The sequence below is a fragment of the Branchiostoma floridae genome, chromosome 8 (assembly GCF_000003815.2).
Source record: "Branchiostoma floridae strain S238N-H82 chromosome 8, Bfl_VNyyK, whole genome shotgun sequence".
In the NCBI taxonomy this organism is placed as follows: Eukaryota; Metazoa; Chordata; class Leptocardii; order Amphioxiformes; family Branchiostomatidae; genus Branchiostoma; species Branchiostoma floridae.
The window spans coordinates 835,641-848,814 of NC_049986.1; the positions used below are offsets into that span (position 1 = coordinate 835,641).

Genomic DNA, 13,174 nt, shown 5'->3' on the forward strand with positions numbered 1-13,174 from the left:
GCCCTTTTTTTCTGCTTTGATGGCAAGGAAAGGGGTAGCTTAGGAAAATTAAACGATGTAGTTTCCCTCATTATCTGCTTGGCGAGTTCACCATACGCTTTCATGCCAGCCCTCAATAATAATAGCCTTTATTGCACATTCATGCCCTATCGGGCTAAGTACAGGCATATAGATACAAAAGGTAGTAATGTAGTACACATGGTTTCTAAAACATGGATTCTAAAACTAGTCTAATACATTTGTTCGGCTTCTTCTCGTTTCTTAGTAATGTTGAGTATGTAGCTTGAGATGTGTTTGTATAATGTCGTTCGATCAAACCTCATAAGAAAAATGAATTTTTCAACACTAGACAAAGATTCAAAGCGAGGGAACTTTCCTATAATAAAGCTAAAGAGAATGCTTCTATCATTACCATATAAACTACAATCTAATAAAAAGTGGGCTTCATCTTCGACCTTGTTCATGTTACAAAACTGACAGATTCTTTGCTCCAGAGGTGTGCGGTTGTGCCTCCCTGTTTCAACACGGAGTTTGTGGCAGCTGAGTCGCAGTTTGGTGATTGTAGTTCTTTGTCGTTCGTTCGGAATTCTAAGGTACTCTTCTTCGTTGTAGGTGGATTTGAACAGTCTGTATGAGCGTAATTTGTTCTTTGCGAATTTGCCTTTGTTGTCATTATGGATTTCGCGTAGGAATGTCTGAAAGTAGATGTCCTTTAAACGTTGTTGAATAGCAGAGATGATTGAAGGCACTTTTGAAACAATTGAGTGTGGAGAATGCCAGACAAAGGCATAACCACATTCTTCTAAAGTTTTCCGCACACCGCAATATGTAGCACTCCGGCGGCGGTGTTGACAGAGGAGGTGTTCTGATCAACTGGCGACACTTTTTCTTGTGGGAACAAATATTCGAGGGAAAAACTCCATGTGAATGATTTTTCATTGGGAGTTAGTGATGTGAAGATGTGCACACCCTGGTACAGGTAATCTTGTTGGGTCAGATATGTTTTTACGAAATACGAACAGGATCTACAAAAAATCAAGTCAAAAAGCCACGTGAACCGTCTATTAAAAGCCATTTATTCAAATTGATGTTCTTTATTAATAACTGCCAGAGTTTCAGTCCTATAAAATGCTATCAGTGCCAGGGTTGGCCGCAGACCCCCGAAAAGAGACACCTGAACAAGGCCGAAGTCCCTAACTTCCAGGGTTCGTGTGCTACACGCGCGCAAAGCTGCTACGTCGGGGGAATACGCTTTCCCAGTATCCCGGGCGCTGCACACATGGCATGTATATGTGTGCCGGATATATCCGGTTTGGGCGGTTTAAGGGTTAACAAATCTAAAAGAGAAGAAAGATAGATTGGCCTCCATTGATAATAAGAAATCTCTTACGCTACTGTCCCTTATTTTGTACAAGGGTTGTCAGCTTCTGTTACAGTACTGCTCCGTCCACCGCGTAATGGCCCTGTTTTATTGACTCGGCCACCTTAGATGCAGGGACGCCACTTTTCTTCATCACCGCGCGTAATTACAGTCCACTGCAGGAAAACGCTTCTTTAAATCGTCCAGGATTTGATCAGTTTCAGACTTACTTAGCCCTTCAGTGCTTCTTCTTTTTCTTGCTATTTGCGCGAGCGCGATGACATATTTTTTTATCCCATTTCAGGCGTACCCTTTTCAAAGCCTCGCAAAACAGAGGGTTGATTGCCACCGGTCCGTTCCACTTGGACCCTGGAAAAGTTTTCTTCTGCTTAGGTTTTCCTGCACAGTAACTGTTGACGTCGTGGTTTAACTGTTGAAAAGCTTCCAGCTCGTCTTGAAAGTCCGGTCCTGCTGCCTGTATCTTACTCCACAGACTTCTGTTGAAATGATCGTACAGTTGATAGTCGACCCAGCTCGAGTTCCGATGGTTCTGGAGTTGTTGTTCGGTGTAGGACACTGCCTTGCGGTATCTGAAAACACAACAGTCAACGGCTGTTAATTAACAAGAGTTTGCCAGGTATTTTGATGGAGGTACAGCACAGACAATGTTGAGTTTGAGTTGAAATGACTCAGGCCTTTGAAATCCAACCCTACGAAAAACAAGTTCCTCTATGAAATAACTTCCACATTTGCATAATCTATGCGTGATCATGTACACCTTCAAATAAATTACACCGGTCACTATGGTGATGTCCAATTATTTACCACTTATTAGGAATTATGGCACTTTTACATTAATTATGCAAATTAGGGACGTATTTGCATAATTGGTATCTGTTTATGTTCCACCTCACACAAACTACATATATCACAGGTACTTGAGTCCTATAATGGAAAACATTACAACTATAGATTTTAGGTTATGTTTTGGGCTTGTGAGTCTGTGTGTGTGTGTGTTAACAGCATAACTCAAGAAGCTTTGGATGGATCTCGATGATATTTGGTAGGTGGGTAGGGGTCGGGAAAACGAAGGTCAAGTTCGATAATGGGTCCCCTAGCGGCTTGCTAAGGTAATGCAGCAGAAACTCAATTTTTGATATCTCGTGTTCTGGACATGCTGTGGACATGATGTTTGAGTGGTAGATAGCCCTTGAGACAGAGAGTAAGTGCTGTAAGTTTGGACCCCCTAGCGGCTTGTTTGGAACTGCAGCCGCCAATTTCTTTTCAAACTTTGGACGAGAATAACTCGAGAATGTGTATCGATCGTCATGATTTTAGGTATGTAGATAGCCCAAGTAACAATGTACATAATGGCATACTAATTATGCAAATCAACAGCTAATTTGCATAATTAATAAGGAAAGTTTATAAATCCACTGCATTTCATTATAGGACTTTCAAACTTGTCACATATATTGATAAGAAAGAGAGAAATATCAATGCATATTAATTATGCAAATGCAAGCCTCATTTGCATAATTAATGAGAAAATATGAGCGTGTTGACGGGTCGTCATGATTTTTGGTATGTAGATAGCCAAAGGGAAGACTTACATGATGGAATTCTAATTATGCAAATCGACAGCTAATTTGCATAAGTAATGAGGAAACTTGATAAATCCACTGCATTCCGTGATAGGACTTTCAGACTTGTCACATATGTAACTGAGAAAGATGGCAGAGGTGTACGTTTGGGTAACGCCATTTCTTGAACTGCAGAAGCCGGTTTAGTTTCAGACTTTGAAAGAGTATAGGTCAAAAAGGGATGAAAGGATCATCATGTTTTTTGGAATGCTGATAGTTTAAGTGATGCTTGATACAATTTGATATTAATTATGTAAATAGGGATCTAATTGGTATAATCAATGACAATTTTTATGAACCGACTCCATGCATATAAAATAAAATGTAATGAGTAACACATTTTTGTCTACAGACATCATTCTACATAACAAACCTGGTTTATTTTGCAAAGGTATGTGTTAGTTAAATATGCAACTTAAGTTTCAGTTTGCTTTATTTGCACCTTATGATGTGCATCTAGATCTCTATCTAAGCTCCCTGCATACCAAATATCATGTAAATTATATATCGTTCCCTTGATCAGTTATCCTCCTTAGAAGATTTTGACAAATATACCCTGCAGTTCCAGACCATAGCACACGCAGTTCAAAATATACAAAAACGAATTTCTGCTGCAGTACCAAGGTCACAAAGTAGTGGGCCCAAAATTGACATTGACCGTTGTCTTCCCAACCCTATGCTGACTACGAAATCCCGGACACACAAACACACAGACAGACAGAAACACCCAAAACTATATCTCCATTTTTCACGGAGGTAAAAACTTATCACTGTCTAAAGCATACTATATTTTTACGTAGAGAAAAGGCCGTATTCGCTGAGAGGTCGAATTTGAAGCCCAATATGGCATGCGCAAGTAGACTGTATTCCACTGGAGAGTTTTCGTCTCAATGTCTCGTTTCAGAGCCACCAAAACCTACGACTTAGCTAACGCTTCCTTCAAACCATTACAGAGCTAGAGTCTGATTACAACATAACTTATAAGCATATAAACCATACAAACCCTCCAGTGTACTGTTATATAACTGCGTGACGTGACAACCCTATATGAGTGCTTGTTCTATAGTGTATATATATTTAAGGTTATCGTTGTGCTCCTTTTCTTACTTTTGTTTATTCCTGGGATGTCTGTCGTACAGAATGTTGTAGAACGACCAACACATCAGGCGTCGGAGTAAGACTAGCGACGCGTCGAAGTACTCCAGGATGAGGATCAGGGGAAAGTCACTGTCGAGCTGGGAGATGAAGTTTCTTACTTCGTCTCTGTCTTGGTTGAAACGGTCCTTCCACCCTAAAGGAAACACGTTGTGAACAGTAATTGTAATGATTCAATTACGAGAAAGAATTGAACAACTGGATTGGTTCTTTATATCAGAAAATACTAAAAGAGAAAAAAGATTCACGAAATCGTCTTCCGGGAGGGACGTAAAACGGGGGTCCCGTGCTCGCGGAGGTGCCTCGACCACGTTAAACAGCCTCATTACCCTCACTTTGGGTACCTACTGGCTACAAAATACACCCGATATTATCATTATTATTATTATTATTATTATTATTATTATTATCATCATCATCATCATCATCATCATCATCATCATCATCATCATCATCATCATCATTATTATTGTCATTATTATTATTATTATTGTTGTTGTTGTTGTTATTATTATTATCATTATTATTATTATTATTATTATTATCATTATTATCATTATTATTATTATCATTATCATTATCATTATCATCATTATCATTATTACAAGTATTCTAATGTTATCAACTGACATGTTGTCAGCTAGTATAGAAAAGCCAGAAAAGAAGAGAATGAACGGACTTCACATTACAACACATGGTGAAGCTATGAGAAATTATCACTTCAAAAAACATCTACATTTCAAACTTACGCCAAGGCCCCCAGAGAGGCCAGTGAAGGAGCCTATGGTAATTCCTACATGCTTGCGGTGCACGTGGCCATCAGGAAGCCAAATAACTCTGGAAATGTCTTCTTCAGCCACAAAGGGTTCGTTTTAATCGTAATCCTTGCTGAGGCTGACTCAGACTATACGTTTCCCTGGGCTTGCCTGGGTCCAACTCTGACTGTGGGATTTTCTACAAGTGTCCGTTGGAGCTGTTGGTGTGTTCATGAATAGATTACGGTTTAGATCTGGGATATTTTCCCCGTCGGACTTCTCATTCAGATTGAGGTAGCAGAACGCAGTTTTTGGCCTATGGGAATTTCTATAGATAGGGGCCACAAGGTGACTAGTTTCCATGCGGATGTCGATGTGTTCACGATTAATTAACGGTTTAGATGCCGCGTATTTTCCTGGATGATGGTGATGACAAGCTTAAACATTGAGGATATATGAAAACCTACCTAAGACGAAAGATTGAAGGTTCTTCGTCATTGTTGACGATTGCTTCCGCAGCTTGCGTTCATACAGCCAGGGGTTGTTCAGATACCTGCCCAGTGAGTTGGGCGGTAAGCCAAACTTTTTGCCCCTAAAGAAAGTAGTAATGAAACAACCATGAATCAATACGTATGGTCAAGCAGTAGCATGGTTAGTTAAAAGTCTGGAGTTGGATAGTCAAGCCAGATTAAGATAAACTGAAATAAGACTTTTAAAATGACAAGTGCTTTTAAAAGATCTGGAGTTTTGTCAAGTTTTGCGTGTGTGAATCTTTTTTGTGTAGTTAGCAGAACGTGCTGAAGGCAGTCAATCGTTAACAGGTCGAAATAGCGACACCTCTTGCCATCATGTAATGCTCACTTGGGACAAAATGCGACACTCCCTTGAGACGATATGGCGGCGCAAGAGGACGCTAACGAAAGCAATACAGGTTTTTCTATGGCAAACCTGTAACAATATGACGCAAACGAAACCAATATCGCGAACCTGTAACAATATGTCCTAGGACAACCACGAAACCAATACCTGATACATACATTTTGAAGTAGTAGAAACTTGACTTGAGATGACTGAGCGGTTCCCGGAGAATGGCGATAAACTGTGTATCCGGCGCCATGAGCTTGTGAAACTTGACCCTGTCGTACACAGTGTGATGTACCAGTAGGTTGTACCCATGATCACCCACGTTCTGTTTCATCACTCTTGAGTCTGGTACGCTTCTTGGGAATCCTAAACTCGGACTGCCACAATTCCTGGAATTCAACAAAAAAAATCTAGTCTTCAAGCAGATGTTGGGTAGAAAACCATTACTTTTTTGATGCGATTTAAAAAAAAAACAATTGGCAAATCAGAAAATGGTCCAATGCTCCATTTGTAAGATATTAACAACTAGAGTTCGGCGACCTCATACCTCCATGAATATTTAGAGCTTTTGTTAATTTCATGCAAATGACTTAACATTAACATGATTTATGCATGGTGTTGTTCATCATTGAATAACGTACAGTACACATGCCACAAGTAAAATTCCCAATTCAAATCATTAATCATTAAGTTGTTTTGCAATTTCTGCATAAATTATGCAAATAAGTTCCTCATTTGCATATTTGATATCTGCATATGTTCCACCGATTACAATTAACAAGTGTTACAATTATCGAAGTCCAGTTATTGCAAACAATGGAATTATATAATTTCCTCATTAATTATGCAAATTAAGTCCTTATTTGCATAAAATGCATATCATTATGAACATCTTTGCCTAAGCTACCTGCATACCTAAAATGCAGGCAATCCGTCGTTCCTTTCTGCAGTTATCCTCTTTGGAGTGTTTTGACAAAAACGCCCCTGCAGTTCCACAATTAAATATTAGGGGACTGAAACTTGCCCCACTTTGTCATGACGCTAAAAGCTATCTACCATTCAAATGTCACGACAATATCACATACGGGACAAAAGATACATTGAAAAAACTGCTATGATAGAATATTCTCATTAATTATGCAAATGTACTCCTATTTTGCATAATTAGTATTCTATCTTGTACAACATTGTCTAAGGTACATACATACCAAAAATCATGAAAATCCGTTGTTCCCTTCTTGAGTTATCCTCGTCAGAAGTTTTTGACAAAAATGCCCCTGCTATCCCAAAACTAGACGCTAGGGGGCCCAAACTTATGTCATTTTTTCCTGAGCACAAGAGCTATCTAATACTTAAAAATCTTGACCATAGCATGTTCAGAACACCGAGATAGCAAAACCGGAAGTTGCGCTGCAGTACCAAGGTCACACGCCAGGGGGCCCAAAATTGACCTTGACCTTCGTCTTCGAATCCCAATCCCTACCCACATACCAAATATCATCGTAGTCCATCAATAGGTTCTCAAGTTATGATGTTCACAAATATGCGGACGCACAGACACACAGACAGACACACTCAAAACTATACTAGTACCTCCATTTTTTCATGGAGGTAAATATAACCTCCATGACATTTCATGGAGATAAAAATGGTGTTTAGAATACTAAATGCAATATAGAGATCCTCAGCCTTCAAAGTTGGCCAGTGGTACCAAGATATTTTACACAGAGGAGTGTATCAAATATCCAAAAAAGATACACAAGATGCAATACTACGTAAAGATACCAAGGGCAGTAAAATCTATTTTTACCTCCATGAAAAAATGGAGGTATAGTTTTGAGTGTGTCTGTCTGTGTGTCTGTGTGTGTGTCTGTGTGTCCGCATATTGTGGTCAGCATAACTTGAAAACCTCTTGATGGACTACGATGATATTTGGTATGTGGGTAAGGGTTGGGAAGACGAAGGTCAAGGTCAATTTTGGGCCCCCTGGTGTGTGACCCTGGCACTGCAGCGCAACTTCCGGTTTTGCTATTTCGGTGTTCTGAACATGCTATGGTCAAGATTTTTAAGTATTAGATAGCTCTTGTGCTCAGGAAAAAATGACATAAGTTTGGGCCCCCTAGCGTCTAGTTTTGGGATAGCAGGGGCATTTTTGTCAAAAACTTCTGACGAGGATAACTCAAGAAGGGAACAACGGATTTTCATGATTTTTTGGTATTTAGGTACCTTAGACAATGTTGTACAAGATAAAATACTAATTATGCAAAATAGGAGTACATTTGCATAATTAATGAGAATATTCTATCATAGCAGTTTTTTCAATGTATGTCTTGTCCCGTACGTGATATGGTCGTGACATTTGTGTGGTAGATAGCTTTCAGCGTCATGACAAAGTGGGGCAAGTTTCAGTCCCCTAACATTCAATTGTGGAACTGCAGGGGCGTTTTTGTCAAGACACTCCAAAGAGGATAACTGCAGAAAGGAACGATGGATTGCCTACATTTTAGGCATGCTGGTAGCTTAGGCAAAGATGTTCATAATGATATACATGTTATGCAAATGATGACTGAATTTGCATAATTAATGAGGAAATTGTACAGTTCCATTGTTTTCAATAACTGGACCTCAATACATGTAACACATGTTAATTATGATAGGTGGAATATAAGCAGATACCAAATATGGTAATGAGGAACTTATTTGCATAATTTATGTAAAAATTGCAAAACCTCTTTATGATTAATAATGGGAATTTTATAATTGTGACATGTGTACGTTAGTCAATGATTAACAACACCATGCATACATTATGTTAATGTCTTAGTCAATTGCATGAAATTTACGAAAGCTTTAAATTTTCATGGTACCCACCCCTAGTCAAGACCTAACCGCATACCAAATTTCAGAGAATATATATCGTCTCATGCTGCTAAACCACAAATATGCAACAGATACTGTTATACTACCAGAACATATTGTCAAAAGTAATAAAAATGAAAAGAGAGAAGTTACAGTAGAAAAAGACGTTTTGAAAAGTGAAAGGATGAAATTATTCCTCACTTAGGCAGTACGAAGTTGAGTCTGTGTTCGTAGCCGAACCTCTGCAGAATACAGGCTGTTGTGTGAGACCCTGCCTTATGCACCTGGACAGAAATACACAGTGAGACGTTTTGAAACACTATTCAATGGTAGACTCCCTTGCAGTCTTCGAACGGGGCTGCTTTTTATGGGGGGGGGGGCGTTGGTTCGCGATTTTCAACGTAGGCTGGGCTCTGAGAATGGTAACGGCAAATGTAGATTTACACGTAAGTAAATGTAATTGAAATGCAAGTCTATCTCACCTTCATAAATACAAGATTTGTCTTCATCTTGCACTGTGGGTTTGAAACGTAGTTGTCAATATGGGTGCTGTTGGCTGCAGCTTCGCTAAAGCTGGCATCTTCTGTCCTTTCTTCTGTGACTCTACAGGATATACACGGACTGGTATTGTGACATGGTTGCAAACCTAGTACTGTAAATGCATTTAAGTTCACGGGGATTTAATTTCGCGGTAGCGGGAAAAAGGACTTTTCGCCGTGGTTTTAATTTCGCAGTCGAATACCATTATAGAAGAATGTTCGCGGTGGTGTTAATTTCGCGGTGAAGTGATCATGACCACCGCGAAAACCGCGAATATTAATCCACCGCGAACATTTCTGCATTTACAGTATTTAGCTCACTTAGCTGGGAGACCTTATCAATGTTGTAGCAAGCAGGAAGACACATCTAACGCCGTTTCACCTTTATCTGCAGGGTAAACTATGTCCACTGTTTTAAAAAATTGTTTTTCGGATATCTACAAGTCGATGGACAGCGCAACATTTTAAAAATAACTGAAATATTTTTAAAATATTGCGATCTTAAATCACCGTCTGTTGAATTCTTATTCCTAAATACACTATTCTTAAAAACAACGGATATAGGTTACCCCACGGATAAAGGGGAACTAGTGTTACATCTACAATGCTACACAACAAGATAAGGGAGATGATCGAGCCATTCCTCTATCGAATTTGCTCGAGAATTTGTTTCAAGGATGGCGACAAACGTTGACATGCATTTCCGAAGAACAGAATATTGACGTGTATTTTACTGGACGATGGAAAATATTTTGTAGATGACTTTGTGTGAAAAGGGGGGATACGAGGGTTCGTTGTTGGTACGGGAAACATGGCATAATGCATCGGTACAATCTGACATGTCTAGAGCTGTGGAAATAACATGCAAGTACATGTACACGGATTTCGATACAGATCCGCTCCTGAACCTAGACCTAAACAATTTTGATCAAGTATATGTAAGTTAAACATATAGCTAAATCTTTTAAGTCATAGATTGTCTTCATTGCATGGGGAATTTGAATTGAATCGTAAAACAATTTCCGTTTTCTTAAGTTTCAACAGTCAGACTATGACAATTGTCATCGTTGATTTGGGATTTACGTACATGTACGTAGTTTGCAATAGTGGTGTCCACTAATGCTTTAGTTTGTTTAGGTACAGGCACGGGTACACAGATGTTTAGGTCCGGAACTGTACCTAAACAATTTTACAGCTACAACACAGCCCTAAGACATGACCATCACCTTGCATCTAAGACGTCTTGTATCACATCCACCGTGCGAAGATTTGTGTCTGTAGAGGTCGAACTTGGCGCTCCTGGTGGAACCATCTGTAACAGAAGTTTTGTAACCTTACGTTAAAAATGGGGAATTCTGTCTTAAGTAAGTAAAACTAACTATTACTGTACCATGACCACAAGTATTTGTATCTTACAGCTCTCTCTCTCTAGATCTCTCTCTCTCTCTATATATATATCTCTCTCCCTCTCCCTCCTCTCTCTTTCCCTCCCCCTCTCTCTCCCTCTCTCTCTCCCCCCTCTCTCTCTCCCTCCCTCCCTCCTCTCTCTTTCCCTCCCCGCTCTCTCTCCCCTCCCCTCTCTCTCCCTCTCTCCCCCCCTCTCTCTCCCTCCCTCCTCTCTCTTTCCCTCTTTCCCTCTCTCCCCTCCCCCTCTCTCTCCCTCTCTCCCTCCCCCTCTCTCTCCCTCCCTCCTCTCTCTTTCCCTCCCCTCTCTCTCTCTGTCCCCTCCCCCTCTCTCCCTCCCCCCTCTCTCTCTGTCTGTCTCTGCCTCTATTTGTGTATCATTTTGCCGAGAGGAAATTGATTTCGTGAATAATTGCAAAAAAGTGAAATTTTGCTCACTCCAAGGTTGTAAACAAGTAGAACGAAGACGCCAGTAAGGACGAGTAGGCCCATCGATACTGTTCTTGTCTTCTTCTTACATGGAAGGTCCCACATGGCCATCTGTAAGGAAATATCTTTAGTTGAACCACAGCAGAAATGTTTAGAATACTTTCTGTAGCAGGAATTATAACCGTGTGGTCAGGGGGAAAGAATTTCAAAACATTGATGTGTTATGACAAAACTTTGTCACTACGCTTATAATAACGCTATATTATCAGTACGTTACTTCTTGTGCAAATAAGTGGATGCCTCCTTCCCCGCCCTTTTTTCCCGTTCTCCCAGTGTCCCAAATAAAAACAACGGCAATAAATCAATAGTGAAACGACAGGATAGTAGAAAGAGAAAGAAACAACATGCCGACACCTGGGATCGAATCCGTAACGAACCCAGGCAGCCGGATCGCAAATCCAATGTGCAAACTGTTCGGCAAAAAGGCTTCACAAGCCATTTGCGTCTTCAGTTTAGCCGTCCTTGAACCCGGCCACTGTTACACTACTCCCCCTTTTCTTTTCAAGATTCGCCCTCAAATGTCCGAGATCGATATCCCTGTGTGGCACATCTTTAGCCTGTTACACACAGGGCCGGTGTGGGAACCAGTGAAACAACAAGGGACTAGAAACAGAAAGAAACAACATGCCGACACCTGGTTACGAAAAGGTTTAGGCCATTTGGCGTCTTCAGTTTAGCAGTCCCTGAACCCCAATGTTACAATAGTACTGCCTTAGCGGACGCTGACCTCCCTCCCAGGAGCTTAAGTAGCAAGAATGTGCATTGTCGGACGATCAGGCACTACGCTACACAGACTGTACTTACAAGCTTGCCTTCTGGGCGGTGCACTGTTTCTAGAAGAATATATGTACATTGTTAAAGAGAAGACTGACTGATATGTATGTTCAAATGTTCTTTTTAATGAATTGTCCGTAGATAATCGCAAGCTGTGATTTTACAAAAGTGTCAAATTCTGATACTCGATAAAAAAATTATCCGTATCATAACGAGTTTGATGACAGCTATCTGTCCACAAAACTATCAATATAACACGGTAAATTATACCAGTTTAAGACGTATGAGAATTGCTTACATGTACAGTCTTGTTGACAGGTCCTGTAGTGTGTTTCTCAGCCCCTTGCACGGCTAATGTCTACCGATTGTGGCACATCATCAGGTGGATCAAGGACGTTCTTGGGTGGATGGACCGGTCTTACCAGGCCAATTGAATTGCACGTGACACCAAGGTATGCACCATATATCTACGCAACTTGGGCTACGAGGCCGGTTCAAAAAGTAATGCCACTGGTTTCATAACTCATTTTTGCATCGAATGAGTTGAAATTTGGCACAAAGGTACAAGAATATATCCTCTTTTTGAACTGGCCTCGTAGTTAGCTCAAGGACGTTTTATAACGTCCTTGGTTTAGATAATAGCTCTAGTGTGACAGGCAACAAATACCAACGTGTCTTTTGCTGTTGTGCTGTATTGTGACATGTATTGTCATATCTACTTTAGACCGTGTGTGGTGCCCTGTCATGTCTTGGCTGATCACACAGACACATAAACACACACTCGCACGCACACATACACACACTCACACACACACACACACACACACACACATACACACACATACACACACATACACACACCACAAACACTGCAATACAGATTAAGTGTCCACAAACTCCACACACTTCAAATATAGGTACATCCAAAAGCCTACATTACAATGGTAAAACTAGAACAACATAACTTGGGAAACCATGAATCATACGGTTGTTTGGTCTACTGTAACTGTGCATTTCTGCCCAGGTGCACAATGCAGGGTTTCAAACAACGGCCAGCATTCTACAGAGGTTTGGCTACAAACAGGCATTTTGTTGACTGAACGTCGACGTCAATTACCGTAATCTTCAAAGCAGATGTTGGGGAGACTAAATATTTCCCAAGCTCAGTTTTCTTCTGTAAGGATGGCAAGGGAAAGGGTAGCCTTATAGGAAAACCTTCGTTAAACGATTTACTGGTAGTATCTCCCAATATCTGCTTGCATTATAGCTGGCTGCATATTGTATAACGTTACATGTAGCTTACCCTCTCATGCCATCCCTCAATATGTAACA

At 40.4% G+C, this 13,174-nt stretch overlaps 2 protein-coding genes across 2 annotated transcripts in view; one reads left to right on the top strand and one right to left on the bottom strand.

Annotated features, from left to right (window-relative positions):
- Window positions 1–419: 419 nt before the first annotated feature.
- Window positions 420–12,216, bottom strand: LOC118420479 (galactose-3-O-sulfotransferase 4-like). Its single transcript, XM_035827305.1, has 9 exons — window positions 12,147–12,216; window positions 11,018–11,119; window positions 10,402–10,487; window positions 9,119–9,239; window positions 8,838–8,920; window positions 5,951–6,166; window positions 5,381–5,505; window positions 4,111–4,294; window positions 420–1,950 (listed from the first exon to the last, which is right to left on the bottom strand). Exons 2-9 carry the CDS (start codon window positions 11,117–11,119, stop codon window positions 1,599–1,601), a joined length of 1,269 nt encoding a protein of 422 aa, XP_035683198.1. The 5' UTR covers window positions 12,147–12,216; the 3' UTR covers window positions 420–1,598.
- Window positions 12,163–13,174, top strand: part of LOC118420471 (galactose-3-O-sulfotransferase 2-like) — a 29,605-nt gene continuing 28,593 nt past the window's right edge. Inside the window, exon 1 of the mRNA XM_035827296.1 lies at window positions 12,163–12,294. The gene's annotated coding sequence lies outside the window, so the exon portion shown is untranslated. The remainder of the gene's footprint in view (window positions 12,295–13,174) is intronic.

Bases quoted from the DNA above. Each gene is read 5' to 3' on its own strand.
- LOC118420479 (XM_035827305.1), bottom strand. From the start codon at position 11,119: ATGGCCATGTGGGACCTTCCATGTAAGAAGAAGACAAGAACAGTATCG. The intron at 9,240-10,401 runs GTGATGGTCATG...TATATCCTGTAG, and splicing joins CAAGACGTCTTAGATGCAAG to AGTCACAGAAGAAAGGACAG. The intron at 6,167-8,837 runs GTGAGGAATAAT...GTTGAATTCCAG, and splicing joins CTCAACTTCGTACTGCCTAA to GAATTGTGGCAGTCCGAGTT.